The sequence below is a fragment of the Oreochromis niloticus genome, linkage group LG7 (assembly GCF_001858045.2).
Source record: "Oreochromis niloticus isolate F11D_XX linkage group LG7, O_niloticus_UMD_NMBU, whole genome shotgun sequence".
NCBI lineage: Eukaryota > Metazoa > Chordata > Actinopteri > Cichliformes > Cichlidae > Oreochromis > Oreochromis niloticus.
In genome coordinates this window covers 7,161,343-7,181,435 of record NC_031972.2, presented here as the reverse complement: position 1 = coordinate 7,181,435, position 20,093 = coordinate 7,161,343, and the positions used below count along the sequence as shown (strand labels likewise).

Genomic DNA, 20,093 nt, shown 5'->3' with positions numbered 1-20,093 from the left:
AGCCACCTCCTCTACACGTATGACATCAAGCTGTATGCCAGGAGTGAATGAGGCATCAATTCACTGATCTGCACCACCAGAATATCAGGGAATGTCATTCGGACTGGAGAAGTAGGTGGATAGTAACAAAAAGGGGAAGACTGTCTGAACTGAGGGGATCATGCTGCCGGAGGCAACATTGCAGACATTGAGGATGGCAACAAGTACCTGGGAATCCCACGTGCAAATGGGAACCACGAAGAGCAACTAGATCAGGTACCCTGCTGGGATAATAAACTGGCCGAAGGAGGAGATGGAACCCACGGACTTTAAGACAAGGAAGCTCCTGACCATGCATGGAGGGTTTCACTCCAAGTCCAGCACCCTGACACTATACACTAAACGGAAGGAAGGTTGCCGGGGACTAGTGAGTGTCAGTCCCACAGTCCAGGACGAGACATCTGGAAAATGGCCACAACTGACCGAGTGCTTAGGGAATACCTCAGGCAGCAGAAACCCAAGAAAGAGGAGCAAGAGGAGGAACCATCATGGAAGGACAGGCCCCTGCATGGTATGTACCACCGGCAAATAGAGGAGATAGCTGACAGAAATCCTACCAGTGGCTGAACAAACCTGGACTGAAAGATAGCACTAATCATGGCAGCACAGGAACAAGCTCTAAATACAAGATAAGTAGAGGTTGGGGTCTATCACACCAGGCAAGACCCCAGGTGCAGGCTGTGTAAAGATGCCCCTGAGACAATCCAGCACATAACAGCAGGGTGCAAGATGCTAGCAGGCAGGGCATACATGGAACACCATAACCAAGTGGCCGGCATAGTATACAGAAACATATGTGCCAATATATGGCCTGGAAGTCCCAAGGTCCAAATGGGAGACGTCCCCTAGGGTGGTATGAGAATGACCGAGCTAAGATCTGGTGGGACTTCCAGATACAGACGGACAAAATGGACACAGTGGTGGTGGACAAGCAGAGGAAGACGGCCATAGTGATAGACATAGCGATACTGAATGACAGCAACATCAGGAAGAAGGAACATTTGAAGCTGAAGAAGTACCAAGGGCACAGAGAAGAGCTCAAGAAGATGTGGAGGGTGACAGTGGTCCCAGTAGTAATCAGAGCACTAGCTGCAGTGACACCCAAGCCAGGTGAGTGGCTCCAGTAGATCCCAGGAACAACATCTGAGATCTCTGTCCAGAAGAGCGCAGTCCTCGGAACAGCAAAGATATTGCACAGGACCCTCAGGCTCCCAGGCCTCTGGTAGAGAACCCAAGCTTGAAGGATGGACCACCCACAGGGGTGAGAGTGCAATTTTTCATATATATATCTATATATATATAGATATATATATAGATATAGATATATATATATATATATAGATATATATATAGATATAGATATATAGAAAACATGACTCTGCAGTTTTGTTGTTTTTCACTTTTCTCTAGTTAGTATTAGTACATTTCCACTGTGGCTTCCTGCTTGTGTTAAAAGTATTTTAGTACTTTAGTATTTAGGTTTGAGCAAGAATTTATTTGCCTGCAACAGTAACATTTGTTTGTTCAAATGGCACATGTCTAAAAGTGCTTTGCCACTTTCACTTGCAAGTAGTGTTACATTATTCATCTTGAGGCACAGTTTGGCCACCTAACAAAAGGTACATCTTTGGGAAAATAAGTACAGGCCCTGGAAATAGTTGGATTTCTCAATATATTTGAACAAGCAAACATTTGACCCATCTGCAAAGTCAAACATGTCATAGCCTAGCTGAAAAACACAACAAGGAAAAACAGCTTTTGTAACAAATATGGAAAGTGCAAAGAAGCAGCAAGTCAGGTTTCGGTGCTTTATTGGCACACACAACTCACGAGTTAAAGAAAAATTAAAAAAAAATAAAAAAGTTAATGGCAGAGGAATCAAAGTTTATCATTTATTTTGATGAACTGTAACACAAGATGAACTGTTTTCATGTAACAGTGCTGAGTTGGCTACTTCATTTAGAAAGACAGCATTGGCATAAAATGAAACAGATATATAAAAACATGAAAGGAAACATTTTTACAAACGTGCTGACACTCTCCAGAATGCACTGATTTGGTCATTTGTTGAACATGGCACACAACAGGCACTCAGTAATGACTAACTCAACTACAGAAATCCCTTTGAGTCCAAATTCGTAATCTGTAGCTATAATTCTTTTTTTTTTTTTCTTACTTATTTTAACTGTTGATTCACTTTTGACCAAATCAACACACTCAATACTGTATGTTAAAAAAAACAAAAAAAACATTCAAGAGGCCCATCACGCAAAGCATTCTTTTAACACGACTACAGCCGATATCTCAGTAAAGAACACAAATTCTTTAAAGCCTGCAGACTGTGCATTTGATATCAATACAACATTTTTGGGCACACAGAGTGAAAATTAGAGTTTCATTTTACAGCTTCTAATTAATTGATATATATACACACACACACACACACACACACACACACACACACACACACACACACACACACACACACACATATGTGTAAGCATTTTACCTGTAGAGGAATACTAAGAAAAACAGCAGTAGGACAAAGGAAGAGACTAAAAATGATCAAAGACGACGGAAACGGTTGGATCACAGAGATGACAAAGCCTCACGGAACAAAAGTGAAAGCCAAAAGACAAAAAGCAAAGGAAAAACTGAGGTCAGCTGACATGGCTCGATCAGGTTTCCAGTACATATTAAAAAGTTCACAACAGCACACTTTTAAACTCTAGGAAAGATCACAGCAAAATCCTCAAAAAGCAAAGACGGAAAGACCGCAAAGTACCATTTAATTTCCTCTGGAAGGCTTCTGAAGAGACAAAAGACATAAAAAAAACAAACAAACTAGAAAATCATGACTCTCAGTTCAGTACTGTACATTAAGTGCTTTGCCAGAAAGAAAAACAGCAAAAAGGACAAACAATTTCAATCTCATTTGTGAGTCTTTTGGTTGTAATACTTCTGGGATTCTTTTTTTCCTACCAACTTGGGGATAGTCATCATTTTAACCATCTTCATCAACAAAGTTTTTAAAAATTCACTTTTTCATTTAAGGGTATTGATATTTCATCAGCATAGCTCTGATTTGTGCACTGGTCACAATACTTCATTGCGCAATGATGCTAAATATTCACAAGTTTAGTGGAAATGGTTTAGACTGTAAACATCAGAATAAACTAATAACTACAGTTTCTTTGCAGCTCATACTGCAGATCTGATCAACTAGAGTTCTTGTAGCGAGCTGTTTGAATGTTTTATAAGTTAAGATGAAAATGTCTGTATTAAAAAAAAAAGATAGCCTTGTGCATGAAACTGTATAGATGCAAGGCTACAGACTATCTCCTTCATTTTAGAGTGTTGTTTACATCCACTGAAAGCTAAATACATTACAAAAAACCAAAACACAATCCCTTTGATCTCCACAAACTCTATGACTATATGTGGGTTTCTCAAATGATTTTCTCCAAGCCAATTAGAGCAAGCCCAACATTAGATATCAGTTGCTTAGCATCAGTTGTCTGTTTATCTCCATCGTTTTCCTTCCATATTTTTCTAAAGCATACTCAGTAATATGTCTCCTGTTCTGAGTAAACTTTTGGGACAAAGTTGGTGGGACTTTAAGACAAGGCTGCATCAAAACTGTTAAATGTATGAAGTTTGTAAATGGAGTGCTTTCTAAGTTTTTGGAAACAAACTACATACTTACTAAACTGACTTACACCTTTAAAAGATATCTGAATGTCTTAAAAGTGTTACAGTTACAACATATATAACACCAAAAATAGAAATTAAGTTTTTGGAGAAAATGATTTCTTGATATCTGCTTTCCTACTTGTTTTATTTAAATATGCTTACATAAAGATATTAGAGTTTCAGAATTAGGATTTACTCCGTTTTGAAAGAACAGGCAAGCTCCAAAAACGCTAACCTATCTAAAGTTATTTGGTCACTCTACTGTTATCATAACAATTTGCAATATAATGTGTGGCACTTTTGTGGAATGTAATTTAAATTTACCATGCTTCCAAAAATATTTTTTAAATTATTTTGCCATAGCTTTGTTAAGCTCTTTCACAGCAGGACAATGTCATTTCTGTCACTTGGCTAGCTCAATAAGCTAATGGTAGACTGTCATAACACCTGGAAATTACTCGGTGAAAATAATCAATTCATAATAAATCTTATACAATTATTTTAAAGCTAGGCTACATTTCTAAAGACACTATAAAAAGGTCATGGAAACCCAAGGTAGCCCCAATCTGTGACTAAGATTCATGTGCCGATGTAACCATCAAGAAAACTCAATGGCCATTTTCCATTATTAGGACAAATCCCTGCTGTACAACAGGAAAGGCTCATCGCTGGTACTTTACGAGCAATGTTAAATCAAAATGACACAGGCTGCGTAATCTACTATCGCCTAACACAATTAAGATTTAACACCAACGCAAAAAAAAAAAAAAAGCTTCACAATCTTTTGATAGTTTTAGGATCTTAACAATAATGGCAAGAGTAGCTAAGCTTTGGACTGACTAAATCATTTTGGCCTAAAACGGTGTGATTATGTTGCAGCTCGATATGATTAACCACATCTCAAATCAAGGTCTATACAATTAGCACAATAATAAATTCACAGCAATCAGAAATGAGTGAGAGGAATGTGTTTCCCTCCTCTTCTGAAGAATTTCTTTCCTCTTAGTAATGTCAGTATCCAGAACTCTGTTCAACAGATCCTTGTGGAAGGTCATTATCCAGTGACCATTTGAATGGAGACTAATAATCACGTCAACAATAATAAATAAATATGTAGCGACACAGGGAACGGGAGAACACAAGGAAAGTGAAAGACACCATCCTGCTAAAAGTAAATGTGAGAGAGTGGATGGAGCAGTTGCAACACACTGCCATAGACGTTGAATGATTTTGTCATCTTTCTGACTTGTGCTACAGTCTCAGTTACTTTTCAGCTTTGTCATTTTAGTGTCATGGATTTAGTCAAGTCATTGTTTTTAAGGCAGAAATGTGGGACTTCAAGACACTTTTGCCCCCCAAACACTGGCAGCAACTCAAAGCTTCAGTCATTGCTGTGTTGTTTTAAAAAAAAAAGAAAAAAAAAAAAGAAGAAGAAGGTCCGCTACAGTCGCTGGCTGTTGGGCCTTGCTTCAGCCATCGTACTGCTGCTGATAACGCCGGTTCAGCTCTCGCAGCTCCTTCTCTCTCACCCGCCGAGCCTTGTTGGATTTGGTTGAGCGGCTGGAGCGCGTGGACTGGGATGACTTGGTGCTGTGGCAGCGTGAGGACGCACGCTTCAGGAGGTTCTGAGATATGCAACGCTGCAGGTTCTTCATGGACGACGAGGCTGCCATGCTGATGATCCAGGGGTGCTTCAGGGCCTGACCGGCGGTAAGTCGCTCACTGGGATCAACGGTTAGAACACGCTCTACAAAGTCTTTTGCAAGGTTGGACACACTGGGCCATGGCTGCAGAGGGAAGACAGGCAAGGGAGAAAGACTGAAATAAACCAACTGGTTGATTTTCACTAAATTTCTTTATAAACTCTATACAACAGGTTCATTGTATATTAGGTAAAACTAGCTGAAACTACTGATAAGAGTTGAAGCAGACTGAAGCAAAAACATTTCACTTTTCATACATCTCCTTAAGCTAACAGTATATACAGAAGGCTTCTAAAAGCGTTGCACATCTGATAAAACCAACAAATTTTCTCTGAAATATAAATCGGTGGTTGTCCAACAGAAAAAGCCTACTAATGTGCAAAATATTTACGCCAACAATATATGGAGGACACTTTCATTGGAAGCCACTTTTGGTCCCCCAACAAAAGTTCAGAAGAAAAAAAATTTGGGTTCAAAAACCATGAAATGAGTAGCTATAGCATTAATCTTGAGAAATGTTGGCAGGGTTTTGCCCAGTGGACACAAGATGGCAGCAGAAACACAAAGCAGCAATCAGCAGTATAAGTAAAAACAAAGTCTGGTCACTTGACCCGAATAAACGTTTTGGCTCATTCGTATTGGTGTTTTTTTTTTAGCATCTACAATAAGTGAATAAAGTTATTTTTTTAATTAAAATTGCCCAATGCATACATTTTGACTGGCTGTTCTCAAGATGTTAAAAGTTAAAGCCTTTTACTCTTGGTAAAAGCCTTTTTTAACGTTAACTCTGACATGGACTCTTTTTACTGCAAGTTCCTGGTGATGAGTTAAACTCTAATTCCTATTTAGACAGGAATTGGGAACATCCATACTGCATGCCTCTTCTCACACACACACTTTACATAATGTCCTGCTTGGCAACTAGCTGTGTTTTCAGTCTCCCAGCAGACAACTACCCCACTCCAAATCCCACAGCAGGTAAATCACCAGTGCTGGCTAAAAATACATGACATATATACATATAACCCACCTTAATGCAATTCTCCCCCACCCTATAACAATGACTGGGCTGTGATTATATCCTGGAATGGAGCTGTAAATGTGAAAATTATTTATCACAGCTGTAAAGACCAACGTCCCCAAGGGAAGCACATTCAAGCCTGCTCTACCGCAGCTCCTCCAATCAGGACAAGCTTTTCTTCAAGAACAGCTTTGGGATTTCTCAAAAAAATTGACGTGACCACATGTACAGAAGTTCTCTGACTACTTTCCATTACTGGCAAACCCCGACGAATTCACATAAAGATCTGAGTGAGGCTCATTAGTTTGATTTGGTATCTTGCAAAAGTACTGCCCATTTGGTATGCTTTAGCTCTTTTGAGGCCAATGCTCTGCACTCATATGGAAACAGTTCAAACCCTGTGAATGGTTTGACCACTAGTAGACATTCACAGGCTACTAAAGGATGGGTTTGTAAGTAGGTTTGGTTACGATCATTAGCTGATAAATGTTCTTGCAAATTGTAGTGCAGTAATGCAAAGTAGCAAACACGGATGGGCATTCGATTCAGCTTAAAATCTTTTGAAAACTGAAACTGTTCAACAATATGCTTTAAAACATCCACACAATATTTTATGGTGAACAAACGTTGAAAACCATGAAACAGCAAAATTAATATTGTTACAATTAAAAAGGCTGAAATGACGTGGGAAATGTGATTTACTTTCATAGCACTAAGTTTTGCCTACAGCAGGCAGCTGTTTTTATGAGAAAAAAAAAAAAATCTTATAATCCCACCATGTGCTCCCTAACTGGCCACGGACAGCAACTACCTAATGAGCACAGAAGCTATAACCTGAGCTCCTTCATTGAATTAATGGTAAATCAATGAAAAATGTTGCTCTGCATCTTTTGGACGTATAGAGACAGCTGTTTGGGAATTTTATAAACACCGTGTTTATAATTTGTCCTAGAAATGTCCCGAGAATGTTTCTGCTGTTTGTTGTTTTTGCCAAAGAAATGTTGTGAATGTCCAGAGATATTCTTCTAGTTACTCTCGAGGTCTTCTGAACTGTTTATAAAGTACAAACTTATCCTGAAAATGTGTAAAGGTCAGTTCTAGTGAAAAGCTCTATTTACTTATTTCAAGGAAAACTCTCTGTATGCAGCACAGCTGGTTCAGCCAGAGTCTTTGCTGAAGCAAAATACTGGCTCCTTGGAAGTGTTTTCAATTATTAAACATCCCTGATCTGGCCTTATCTTACCTGTCAGATACTTGAGAAGTTAAAAATCTGGCCAAATCCCCAGAAAACTCAGATGATTCAACTGCTTCTCATTAAATATTACAAAACTACTCAGCGATTATTCACGCTGGAGTGGTTGTATGTGGGGCAAACATTAACCACGGGCCCCTTTGAAAAGCTCACTAGTAACATTAACATCCCACACTGTGAAACAAAGGAATGGACTACTCAGCATTCTTCTGACTATATACATGAATAGAGCATAAATTATTGGGTGCACACTTTGAGGAGGGCTGTATTGATTTAGAAAAGACAAATTGCTGAGAGTGCTGCACTGTACAAGGTACCAGTTTACGTGAAATGACACATAAAAAGTTAGTAGAGAATTGTGAAGGATCTGAAGTCCAAAAAAACAGAGTGTATATATCTGAGTTACAACCGTGTCACCTCACAAGCTGAACTTCCTGGAAATCTGTTGACAAAGCCCCCTGCAGTCTGAGGAATGCATTCCCAATACGACTGAAGTGTGCTGGTGTAAGGGAAAAGTGAGCAACAGACTTAACTCCTCACCTCTCCAGAAAAGCTGTATTTCCCTTTGAGGATCTGCCGGTAGAGCCTCATGCGATTGTCGTCCTCGAAGGGCATGGTTCCACTCAGCAGGATGTAGGAAATCACCCCCAGTGCCCACATGTCCACAGCGTTTGTGTACGGCTTCCTCACTAGGATTTCAGGCGCTATGTACTCCGGTGTGCCGCAGGTGGTTTTCATCAAACACTCGCCTCCCTTTTTCCTGCTACTGGCCAAACCAAAATCAGTGATGATGATCTTGGAATCAGGTCCCGGGTGGTAGTAGAGCAGGTTCTCAGGCTTCAAGTCTCGGTGAGTGATCCCCAAAGTGTGGAGATACTTGACGCCATCCAGCACCATCTGCAACACCCGCGTGGCGTCCCGCTCTGTGAAGGAGCCGCGTGCGATGATCCGATCGAAAAGTTCTCCTCCAGTGGCCAGCTCCATCACCATATAGACACGCTCAGCTGTCTCGAAGACCTCCATGAGTTGGATTATATTAGTATGACGAACACGACGCAGAACACACAGCTCTGACTCGCACACCTCCCTCCCCTCACGGTACCGGGTCTCGATCATTTTGATTGCGTATGGCTGTCGGGTGCTCTTGTGCTCCACGCGGACCACACGGCTGAAGCTCCCCCGGCCTATCAAAGCTTTGATCTCGTACTTGGCTGTAACCCGGGGATCAAACTTAGCTCTGTATTTCGCCACTTTCCTTCGCTGAGGATCCGGCAATTCGGACAGGTCCTTAGGGAGGTGAGCTGAAGCGGTGGGAGTGGCAGTGTGAGCCTGGGCTGGATGTGGGGAGGTGATCTCTGCTTTGTCACCTGCCCCGCCACCAGCCACACCCATCTTGCTTCCAGAGCCATCCCCTCGTATGAAGTGCTTATAGATATCTGTCTGAGGTTGAGAATCAACCTGAAAAATACACAGCAGAGTTCATCAAAATACACAGAAGATCAATGAAAGAAAGAAATCATCTAAAAAGTTACCACACTAAATTATACTTATATTCCTTGTCTATACAATGTCTACAGTTACAGATTAGATGTGTTCAAAGCAGCCATTCTCCACACTGAAGCTTTTTGTGTAGTAAGTAGGAGCAATAGATATTTTACAGCATTTCTGAATAAATCAATACATTTTTTCAGTTGGTAAATAAAAAACCCATTAAAATGTTTTGTTGCACCCACTAAGCAGTCACAAAACCAAATATGTTCAGTGCAAAGTAACAAAAGACCTGTCGCTGAGGTGATAGAGCAGGTTATCTTCCTAGAAGGTTGTTGCATTGATCCCCGACTCTCTCTTGTCCACATGAGAGAGGCATCCTCGAGCAAGATACTTAACCCTGAGTTGCCCTGATGCATCCCATCAGAGTGTGTGTGCCACAGATAAAAGTTATGTACGAATGTGTGATTGGATGAATGAGACCCAACTGTAAATTTTAAGTAGAAAGGGACTAAATCCATTTACCCATTAGCCACATTCAAAAAGATTAAATATATCAATTTTTTAGTTTTACTTTTAAAAACACAAATTAATTAATTTTCTAACAGATTCCCCTCAAACAGTTGGGACTAAAAAATATTATATGAAGAGACATAGTTTTATCATAGTTGCGTTAAAAAGCAAAATTTCATGTTGAAATAAATGTACCTATGAAAGTACTTTGACCTTGTCTTTTTTTCCCTCCTGTGGACGATGATGAAATATTCACCTCATTCAAAAGCTGTGTATGTTATTTTCATTTTAACTAAACAAACTGCCTCCAAAGTAACTTTAAGCCATTTCGGACAGTTCCACCACATCACTGTAACTGGACAGTGAAGCTGTTGATATGCACAATTACATACGCCATAACCATACCTTTAACAGTTACAGCATCTTTACTGACCTTTTTGACCAGGTCCAAATGAACATCCTTTGGAGGCTCAGGGAGGACCTTACTGTTCCGGCACCCCATCACATCACCTTGGGCCACTGCCCAGTCAGCCACACAGGCCACCAGGAGCCCTGCCTCATCACCGCAACAGCCGATTTAACAGCAACATCCAGGCTGCACCCAGACTCAGCTAGAGGGTTCATGAATAAAGCGGATTACATCCACTCAAGTACCAGTGAGCTGGCATCAGCAGTCACAGTACATGAATGCGATTGAGTCTGTTTTAACAACTCCCAAGTGCTCATGAATACATCTTGAACAGGCCTGCAGCTTACGCAACTCTCTGGTACTAGTTGTCTTCAGCGTGCTTCAGTAGGCCTGTAGCAGGGCCACACAGTCAGGATGTTATCAAGGATGCATCTCAGTTAGGATAATGTACAGAGAAAATGGAATGGATACAGCCGGTGTGGATGCTCACGGCAAAAAAAAAAGAGTTTGATCCGAAAGGGAGCCGTTAGCCTGAGCGTTATCCAGCTTCTCTAAAGCAGGTTTAACTGGGGCTGCCTTTAGGGAAAAATGCAAAGTTGTCCTCAGGACTCTTTCAAAACTTCCCACGGAAAATAAGATCACCATCAACTACGCTATGATCCACTGGGAAAAGCTGCAATGTCAGCAGCGGTCTCGCCACACATGAAGCAGCTCCCCTGAAGAATCACAAGCTGAAGAACAGTGAAGGGAGACTGTGAAATGCAAACAAAAAATTAAGCACAAAATGAAATATGAATACAAGTTTGTGTGTTTAACAAATGCAGATATGACAGCAGGCATCTTTTAACATACACGCTTTGTGGTCACTCATTTTAACACTAAAATTATGTATACTTTTATATGGAAGTTGTGTGATGAGGCCATACTGTGAGACTCCCAGCAGAAATATATGATCAAAGCTATTAATACATGTTTTGGAATGACTAAGACGACATGTGACAGGCTTTGCCATTATGAAAAGAGCGCACCAGTCACAGATGGTCACATATCTGAGCTGGAAGGCTGGTTGATATACTTTATTTTTATTTTTTGTTTGTACAAAATGTTTAGCAACCTACCGCAAAACAAGAATTAAGGAGTACTTTACAGGCTGAAACGAATAAAACTGAAAAAGGGTACATTTATTTAAGAAACCTAAAGCACAACTATACTTAATTTTGTCTGAGATTTTTCCTTTTTTTTAAGTGAAGGCCTTTTTCGTGTTTATTTTTTTAAGATAAAACCCACTTTACCTGATTTTCTCCAACCTTTAGTAACATTAGGGTAGTCTCTAAAGGTTTTCACTAAGAACCCAGACATTAAAAGCGTAAAAGTGACTCTGAATCTCACCTCTCGACTTACCCGAGATAGCGAAGTGTCTAAGCACGCTAACTAGCCTGCTAGCAGCAAGGCAGGACTCCCAACTTTTGCCAAATCCAGCCTCCTCACCCCACTCTCACTCAGCTGGGCTCTCCATTTTCACCTCGTAGTTTCCCAACTTTACTCCCGAGGACAAACAACTCAAATCCATCACGGCCTTTCTTGTCGACACTTTGTCACTTTTAGAGTTTGCTAATTTGTTTTCATGGTGTTACAAAATGTTAAAGAAGTGTACAAAAACACTCAAAGTCATCCCGTCGGTGGCTTTTCTGGACGGTGTTTTTCAACCAGGACCACCTTCCCACACCCACAGAGAAGCGTCAAGAGGCGCCGGCTTTCCGGTCTAGACTTTCAAAATAAAACAGATTATAGTTAAATAAAAGACTCCAGTATCCAGCCATCCACTCATTATTTTTATAAATATGCACCTCTGTACATATAAATCTGAAAATATACTGTCTTCATGCAAAGAAAACAATTCATTGTGTAGAAAGTGTAAGGTGATTCTAATTTCTGCATTAAAATATAGATACTTTTGAAATCTAGTATCTGCAGATACCAAGTACCCATACAAAATGAGTGTAAAATGAGAAAACTATACTATGGAAAACTATATTCCTTACGTTGAGGTAGATGTTGAAAATACGTTTTTATATATATAAAGGAATATCAAGCTCGAGTTTCAAATTGCTTTCCTAACTTTGTAAATACAACCAGGAATAAAAATTTAATAGATCTGTGTTTAAAAATTCAAAAACAAGAATGGACAAAGATCAATGAAATATAAAAGTCAGCTCATACATTTGGACTATAGTCTCATTTCAGCGCAGTGTAAAAGTCTTTGCTGTGTTTTGCTGACTTTTATGGTGTTGCTGATTTGTTCTTGTTCCTCCTCACACACGGAGTGGAACAGATAAGGCAAGAGGAGTGAAATAATAAAGAGTTTACAGCGTCACCTTAATTTGCCATAGGACTAAAAAGACTTTTTGCAGCTATCTTTCTCCATGCTACAGTGCTGGTGGCATGGTTTAGCAAACACACAAAATTGAATAGATTGTCCCCTTAGATTGGCTTGTTGTCACTGGTCCTGATGTAATTGTTTAGTGTATTCCTACTTAAGAAACATAAAAATGATCACAAGTGACACGTAATGACTGTAAAGATGCACTAAATTAACTCAAAGATGCAAAACAATTATAGAGAGACACAAAATTACCATAAACTGATCTCCACAGAGAGCTACATGATGATCACCCAATGGTATCAAATGAGTAAAAATACACACTTGGTGACACAAAATGACCACAAACGGATGCCAAACAAATATGAAAAAGTAACGCATAGTGTGTGTGGTTGTGGTCATTAGGAACTAAAAGCTCTATTGAGCTCTCGGTCATGAGCAAATCTTCTAACAATAGTTGCATGTTGTCATTTCAAGATTGTTATTGGTCTACTCTTATTTTGAAAGCTATATCGTTCTGCTTCCTGTGCACTTTACCTGTTTGTGTCTAACTGCACACATCTCTCCTCTTCCACCCAACTTTTTTTCTCCCCTTTTTTTCTTTTTTTTCCTCTGTAAAATCGGACGACCTCCCTCGGCTTGTTTCGACCCCATTAAGTCCTCACCGTCACTTCCTGGATACAGAAAGAAGTCCCTCTGACTTTTTTTTGTCTTGAAACAGTACAAGAAAGTTTGGAAGTTGTGCTTCCAACTAAAGGAGTTCCACATAGGATGACTAGTATCTGACCCTCATTTGATATGGACATGCCTCAAGTCACAACATCTGAGAGAATCTGTGATGTTATAGCTGCAGCAGCTTTCCGCAGACATCTGAGCAAAATATAAATGATGTGGACCAAGTGAAAATTATAGATTATAGTTAGTTTTATTATTCCTTTATGTGATGGTATCCCACTGAGGCACTTTGGGGAACCCCTGATGATCTTTGGACTATTTTTTGGGCAACGCCATTTAATTCAATGCAGGCATGCAGATAAAATTCAGGCCACTTCACTCCTCCTCCACTCTGAAAACATAATTTATACAGGACTAAACCATATGTCGAGGAGCTCTCCCTGCCGTGCAGTTTCTACAAAATTAAATGAAAGCATGCATGTGTTTTTATTTTAAACTGATTTCATGTGGTTAATTATATGCTTTGGTTGTATTTACAGATATAGATTTGCAGAACAAAATGCATATCAGCTGTAGTCTGATATGGTGAGCTTCGCATCACTGAAGTAAAGCTGTTACAGGATTTTTCCACACGGTGTCACTGCTAGCATAAAAGTCACTCCAAGGCTGCCTCAGACTGTAAAGTACTTTAAAGCCATTTTATTAGAATAACTGTTTCTTTACATGCCTCCACTGTACTGGGATGAGTAACATTCAGTTTCATCCTGCTTGATTCACGAGCAGTATAATAAACAACGCAGGTCCTTGGCTTTAATATTGATGCGATGGAGCATACTGGACTCAGTGCCGTAGACTCACTTGACCATGGCTTGTGCAGCTTGTGCAGGGCGCAGCAGAGTTTTGTGGAGCAGCATTAAAAGAATAGAGAATTAGTAATAGGAAGACAAATGTTCCAGAAAGAGAGGCAGAGACAGTAAAATTCATCTTATGATGCCAATAAAGCTCCCTGAATTGGATTGAGGGAGTGAAAATGAGTGGGGGAGAAGGGTGGGGGTGACGGAGGAAGACAACGGATGACAGATGGTGGGTACCAGACAGAAATATAGGAAGAAAGGAATGGTGGGAGGGGGTAGAGAGATGAAGCAGCAGAGAGTAATCAAAACAGAAAGAAGGAGATAAGGAGAGAGAGAAGAAGACCCGCTGCAGCCATGAGGCAGGGAAGGGGAGAAAAGGATGAGACAAAGAGAGAGAGATAAAAGCAACGAAAGAGATCCTCTGAGGGCTCTTGCTGCCCATCCAGCCTCTCTCCTCTATCTGCAGTGCAGCTGAGGTCAGGGCCTCTCCAGCGCTGCAGCCCGCTCTGCTACGTCGTCATCTTTGTGATTGATCACCGCTTTGTCGCACTCTGATCAAGATGCTTTGTCTGAGTGCCCTGCTTCTATTGACACTCGTGTGTATTCCTCTCCATCGCTACTCTTCCAGCGCTCCATACCCACATCTTTCTCTCTCTCTATTTCCACTTGTGCTGTCCTGTTACTCACACTATTTTCCCCTTTCAAAGGTCAATATCATCTATTAGATCTAAATTTGCTGACTGCTGTATTATTTATCACTACAGAGAAGGAGGAGATGCTCTATTAAAAGCTCCGTTGACTCCATCTGTGTCTCTGTCTCCATTAATATCCCCATGATAGTTCCCCCTCATTTGGGTGTAGGTTTGTGAGAAAGAAGAGCTTTAAAGTGTGTGGCGCGTGTTTCTGCAGAGGATGAGTAAGAGCCCGTGAGAGTTTCCAGTGAGCGCACAGAAGCAGTCCGGTGCCGCGAGACAAAAGGAGAAACTCTAGAAGATGACATCCTGTGTCAGATTTGATCCTTGTTGTAGGATTTTACTGTTTCTGTAACTCCCCCTCCATCCAGACCGAGACCACCACTGCACGCCGTCAGTACAATCAGGTGATAGTAAACTCACTATTGATTACCACAGGCACATTACTCCCTCAAGGAATATTGCATGACTACTATACTGACACCACAGGAGATAAAAATATCATAAACTACAACATGCTCCTTCTCAGGATATTATTGACCACCATACGCAAGCTATTAGTTTCCATATCATGAGAATATTACAGGAATTTTATTCTTGTCCAGAGGTACTATATCTACATGGTAAGTGTCACAGATATTGTTGGGTTTTTATTTGGTCCCTGTTGAATAGTGCATGTCTGGGACACCTGGTTCTAACTTTTACAGTCCAGCTGATGGCCAGTAAGTGCTTCTGTGTCTATTTTTTATTGGCTTTTTATGAGAGTTTTGCAAAATCACTGGGGAAATATCTCATCACCATATAACAGATTCAAGGTCCCCGGTGTCCCTGAAAGTTGAAGATGCTCACAACACGAAAACATCCAACTAGTAAATTCTTGTTTAACCTGCTTGTACTGAACTCTGATGCCATACATGCAGGAAGAGAACCGAGTATGAGTGAAGAAAGGCGTAAACACAACAAGAAGACTGGACAGGAACAGATATCGATAAAGTCTGAATATAAAATTGTTCTACTTTCATACAAATGACTAGCAGTCAGCTATATAAGTCAGGTTTGTCTGATTGACTGTACTTTTCTCCCTCTTGTATACTTATTCTTTTTTATTGCCTCAGTCTTTTTCAGGTCATTGTTGGTATCTTTCATGCTCTCTCTTTCTCTTTTCTGTTTCTCATAGTTAATAAATCAGGTGCCTCTTTGACTTCCTGCAAGTGTAGTCTGTCTTTTTGACAGTTTTTTAGAGTTAATTTTTAGAAAACTCACAGCTTTGTATCAATAACTTTGATTTTAGTTACAAATACAAATGCTAGCTTAGCAGTTAGCAGCATTAGGATTAGGATTGTGAGCGAATGTTAATGCTAGAGGTCAGAGGAAAACTGTCTCTGCAGAAGAACATCTCTGGATGCACAATATATCAAACCTTGAGATATATAAACTACAGCAGCAGAAGATCATAAGGCTACAATTTGCATGCAATCACCAAAATTGGAAAAACCTTGCCAGGTCTGATGAGTCTAATTTCAGTTTTGAGGTTCAGATGGCGCGGTCATAATTGGGCACAAACAACATGAAAAAATATTTCCATCCTGCCTTGTAGCAATGGTTCAAGTTCTGGTGATGGTGTAATATTATTGGATTGTCTTGGGTTTCTTGGTATCAAGTGGTAATCTTTAAATCCACACCCTACCTGAGTATTGTGGCTATGTCCGTGCCTTTATGACCACATTGTCTGATACCTGATTGTAACATTTTAATGTGCTGTGTTGCAAAGCTCAGATCATCTCAACCTGGTTCCTTAAACATGACAGTGAGAAAATTCACATGATGGATATGCAGTTTACACAATGTTATTATGCCAATATGGACAAAAACTCTGAGGAATGTTTCCAAAATCTTGTTTAAAAAAAGAAGGGAAAAAAGTTCTGAGGGCCAAAGGAGTCCAAACCAGCACTATCAAGGTGTACCTAAGGAAGTAACTACTGAGTACACCAGGGCCATTCTAGGGAAAGGGAAAAGATACAGAGAGGGGGATGGGGGGAAAAAATGGAGAAAATCAGTCAAAAAATCACAAGAACCCAGTCACTTCACATTGCAAATTTAGGCTCACCACACAACAGAAGCCACACATGAAACACAATGTCTGTGATGACATGGAACTGTGATAAAAGCGATCAACTGATCTGAATCAGGATGCTGTTAAAAATAGAAAATCGCCTTTCGTAAAAACATGGGATTGTTCTATGGATGTTTCAACAACTGTTGTTACTCCACTAAGGTATACTGCTCTTTTCTTTAATATCTCATCCACAGATGACACCAGAAAACAGACTGACAGATATCTGTAGCTTTTTTCTTTTTAATTATCAGACACTAAATGGAAAATGACAACTTGGCCTCCGCAAAGAGATAAGCGAAAAGAAAGAAAGCAAGAAATGCAGAAAGAACTGACTGGTAAAAACCAGGTGGGTGGAAATTTTACACTGGCATTTAAGATGTGCTGAATGAACGAATAGCAACAGAGTTGTTAATAGAGTGAAGGGCAGACACATGCAATCAACTCTAGGTCAACTACTGTCTTGTGATACCACTGGAGCGAGATTTCAGTGAGTTCAGAAAGTAGTGTCTTAGGTATCCTACAAAAGAAACATGTTCCAGTTAAACTTAAAGCCTGATAAACTTTTTAGTTTAGTAAAAGTAAATAAGAAACAACTCTGGTGATGAAGTACTTAAGAACTCCTTAGGTAGTGCAATGTGGGGAGGTGTTAATTTATTAGCAGCCAGCTTAGAGGACAGGTGTAGTGAGGCAGGCACAGAGGGATCCACAGGCAGAGAGAGATAAAGAGAGCAGACAGTTTTCAGAAACCGTAGACTCAGATGCGGAAGAGGACCACATCTATTTAGGGACATTTAGTCCATCACTGCTGTAAAAATGCACTTTTTCATATGGGAGCCACTACTGGTAAAACCAAACGTGACTTACAAGCCATTACTCTGGCACAGTTGAGACACTTTTCCATATAACACAGGACGATTTATAAATAGCAATGCATACAGAACAAACATTGTAAAAAAAATAAAATAAATAAATACATAAAATAAAATAAAATAAAATAAAAAAGACCATTCAGTAAAAATATCAAATCTGGAACACTGAAAGTAGAATATTTAAACAAATGTAACCAGCTAACCTGAAACATTGATTATACTTCGCTAAAGTTTGCACATGCAGCATGACATTACTATGACATCCATTTCAAATTAGTCTGCAGGATGATGCTATGATACATTATATTGACACACACCATTCTAATCTGATATTCCATTCTCAGCAAATTCACAGAAAGTGAAACAAAACACAAATTTCTTTTTTTTTCATTTTTATTTATTTGTTTTTAAAAAAATTTTTTTTGATGTGGCACTGTTTCTTAACTTAAAATGTCCTGTTGTAATTAGACATTTTAAGTTAAGAAAGAGTGCCAAACCCTGTCACTTCCCTCAAAGTGCTTTATATTGTAAGGTCATGACCTTGCAATAATGCACAGAAAATCCAACCCCCAATGAGCAAGCACTTTGGCGACAGTGGGAAGGAAAAACCCCCTTTTAAAAGGGGGAAACCTCCAGCAGAACCAGGCTCAGGGATGGGGTGGCCATCTGCCGCTGCCAGTTGGAGATGAGGGAAGGGAGACAGGAGAAAAAGAGTGGTCATTTTTAACCACTCTTGGTTTTTGAAACTAAATTTAGATTGCCCAATTTAATTGAATATTTTAACCTAGTTTAAGAGTTTTGCCACAAAATCACAAGCAGAAGCCCAAGAGATGATACTTCGTCTCTTCACTATGGCGTGTTTTTTGAAGGTTTGGAAAATCACTTCGTCAATCATTGGGTTGCTTGTTTTCATGAACTGTCCTGGATAAGGCCACCTTTTGTGGAGTTCATTGTATACCGTCAAGCTGAGTTCTTCGATGTTTTCGAGGGAGATTTCGAAATTGCTGGACAAAATTTGGTTCCAGATCTTTTGGCTCAGCCTCTGTATAATGAAGTCAAATGTTGCTGAATACCAACTCGTTGTCTCGTTTACTTCACCCATAGCGTGTATTACCAGATCTTTAGTGAAGTTTTCCACAACTTCTCTGTACTCGTCCCTGTTTTTAGATACACTGAGTACTCTTTTCGGTAATGCTAACAGGTGTTTGGTGAAGACTGGGACAGTAATACTGTCGAGCTGTTCCCTCAGGCTAAAGATCAGATCTCTTTCCTTGCACTTATGTGTTTTGCAAAGGTCCTTTAAAATGGCCTTGTCGACATTTTTCAGGCTTTTTGGAGAGAGATCCAGATGTTTCTCATTAATTTCAGGCCAGAGTTTCTCAAGTAGCCGATCACTGATGCAGTGAGGAGTGAGGCGCTGTGTGAAGATCTTGTACTCAGAGGAGACTTTGTCTGTGGCCTTTGAAATCACTAACTGAATAACGTTGTTGACACACAGCTTTTCCCCCCTCAGAGACTCAGATAGCGGGCTGATCTCAGAAAAACTTAGACACTCAGTATCAGGGAGGAATCCCTGGAATATGGGGGTTGCCTCATCTTCCAGTTCTTCACTTTCTATTTCATCCCAGCAGCTTGAGGTGTCTAAAGACATGCATTCTATGTCTGGTTGAGCCTCCAGTCCTGGGAAGTCTGCGCCCACGGACTCAAGACAGAACTCAGTCTGTGTGCAGGCCAGATCTGCATTTTCCGTGGTATCCCAAGTTAATCTCATGTACGTGTTACAAAATTTCACCATGTCTGAGGTGTAAGTGAGTGGTGAAGTCGTGTCAAAGTTTGTATCTATACTTTCCAAACTCTGCATTGGGTTAGGGTTTTCCTCATCGCCATGGTCATCTACAGAGCTTTCATTCAGGATGCTGTCCTTTGCTCCTGAATCATCTGTTTTCTCGGGGAAGTCTGCACCCACGGACTCAAGACAGAACTCAGTCTGTGTGCAGGCCAGATCTGCATTTTCCATGGTATCCCAAGTTAATCTCATATATGTGTTACAAAATTTCAGCATGTCTGAGGTGTAAGTGAGTGGGGAAGTCATGCTGAAGTTTGTTTCTGTACTTTTCAAACTCTCAATTGGGGAAGAGGAATTCAGTTGATGGGTAGTTGGAGTTACGGTAGACATGTGTGCTCTTTGCAAACTGAATGTGCTTAAATTACAGTCGCTGTTCTGATGCATTAATGCTCTCTGAACTTAACTGTACTAGAGTGCTTAAGGTCTATTTATGGACTTTAGCCACGCCCACTTTAAAGACCATAAAAGGACTGCTCATAGATCAAAGCCTGACGTCACACGGTGTTCCTTGTTCGAAGAAAACTCTGGTTAAAGTAAGTGTTA

General features: G+C 40.2%; 1 protein-coding gene across 2 annotated transcripts; it reads right to left on the bottom strand.

Moving 5' to 3' along the window:
- Nucleotides 1-1,833: 1,833 nt before the first annotated feature.
- Nucleotides 1,834-11,866, bottom strand: pskh1 (protein serine kinase H1). Of its 2 annotated transcripts, none has more exons than XM_005449394.4 (4): nt 11,520-11,866; nt 10,143-10,870; nt 8,249-9,166; nt 1,834-5,519 (listed from the first exon to the last, which is right to left on the bottom strand). In XM_005449394.4, exons 2-4 carry the CDS (start codon nt 10,209-10,211, stop codon nt 5,202-5,204), a joined length of 1,305 nt encoding a protein of 434 aa, XP_005449451.1. In that variant the 5' UTR covers nt 10,212-10,870; nt 11,520-11,866; the 3' UTR covers nt 1,834-5,201. The 2 variants fall into 2 exon arrangements, with proteins under 2 accessions (XP_005449451.1, XP_025765009.1); XM_025909224.1 differs by having other exon boundaries at nt 10,143-10,849.
- Between the last annotated feature and the right edge of the window lie 8,227 nt (nt 11,867-20,093).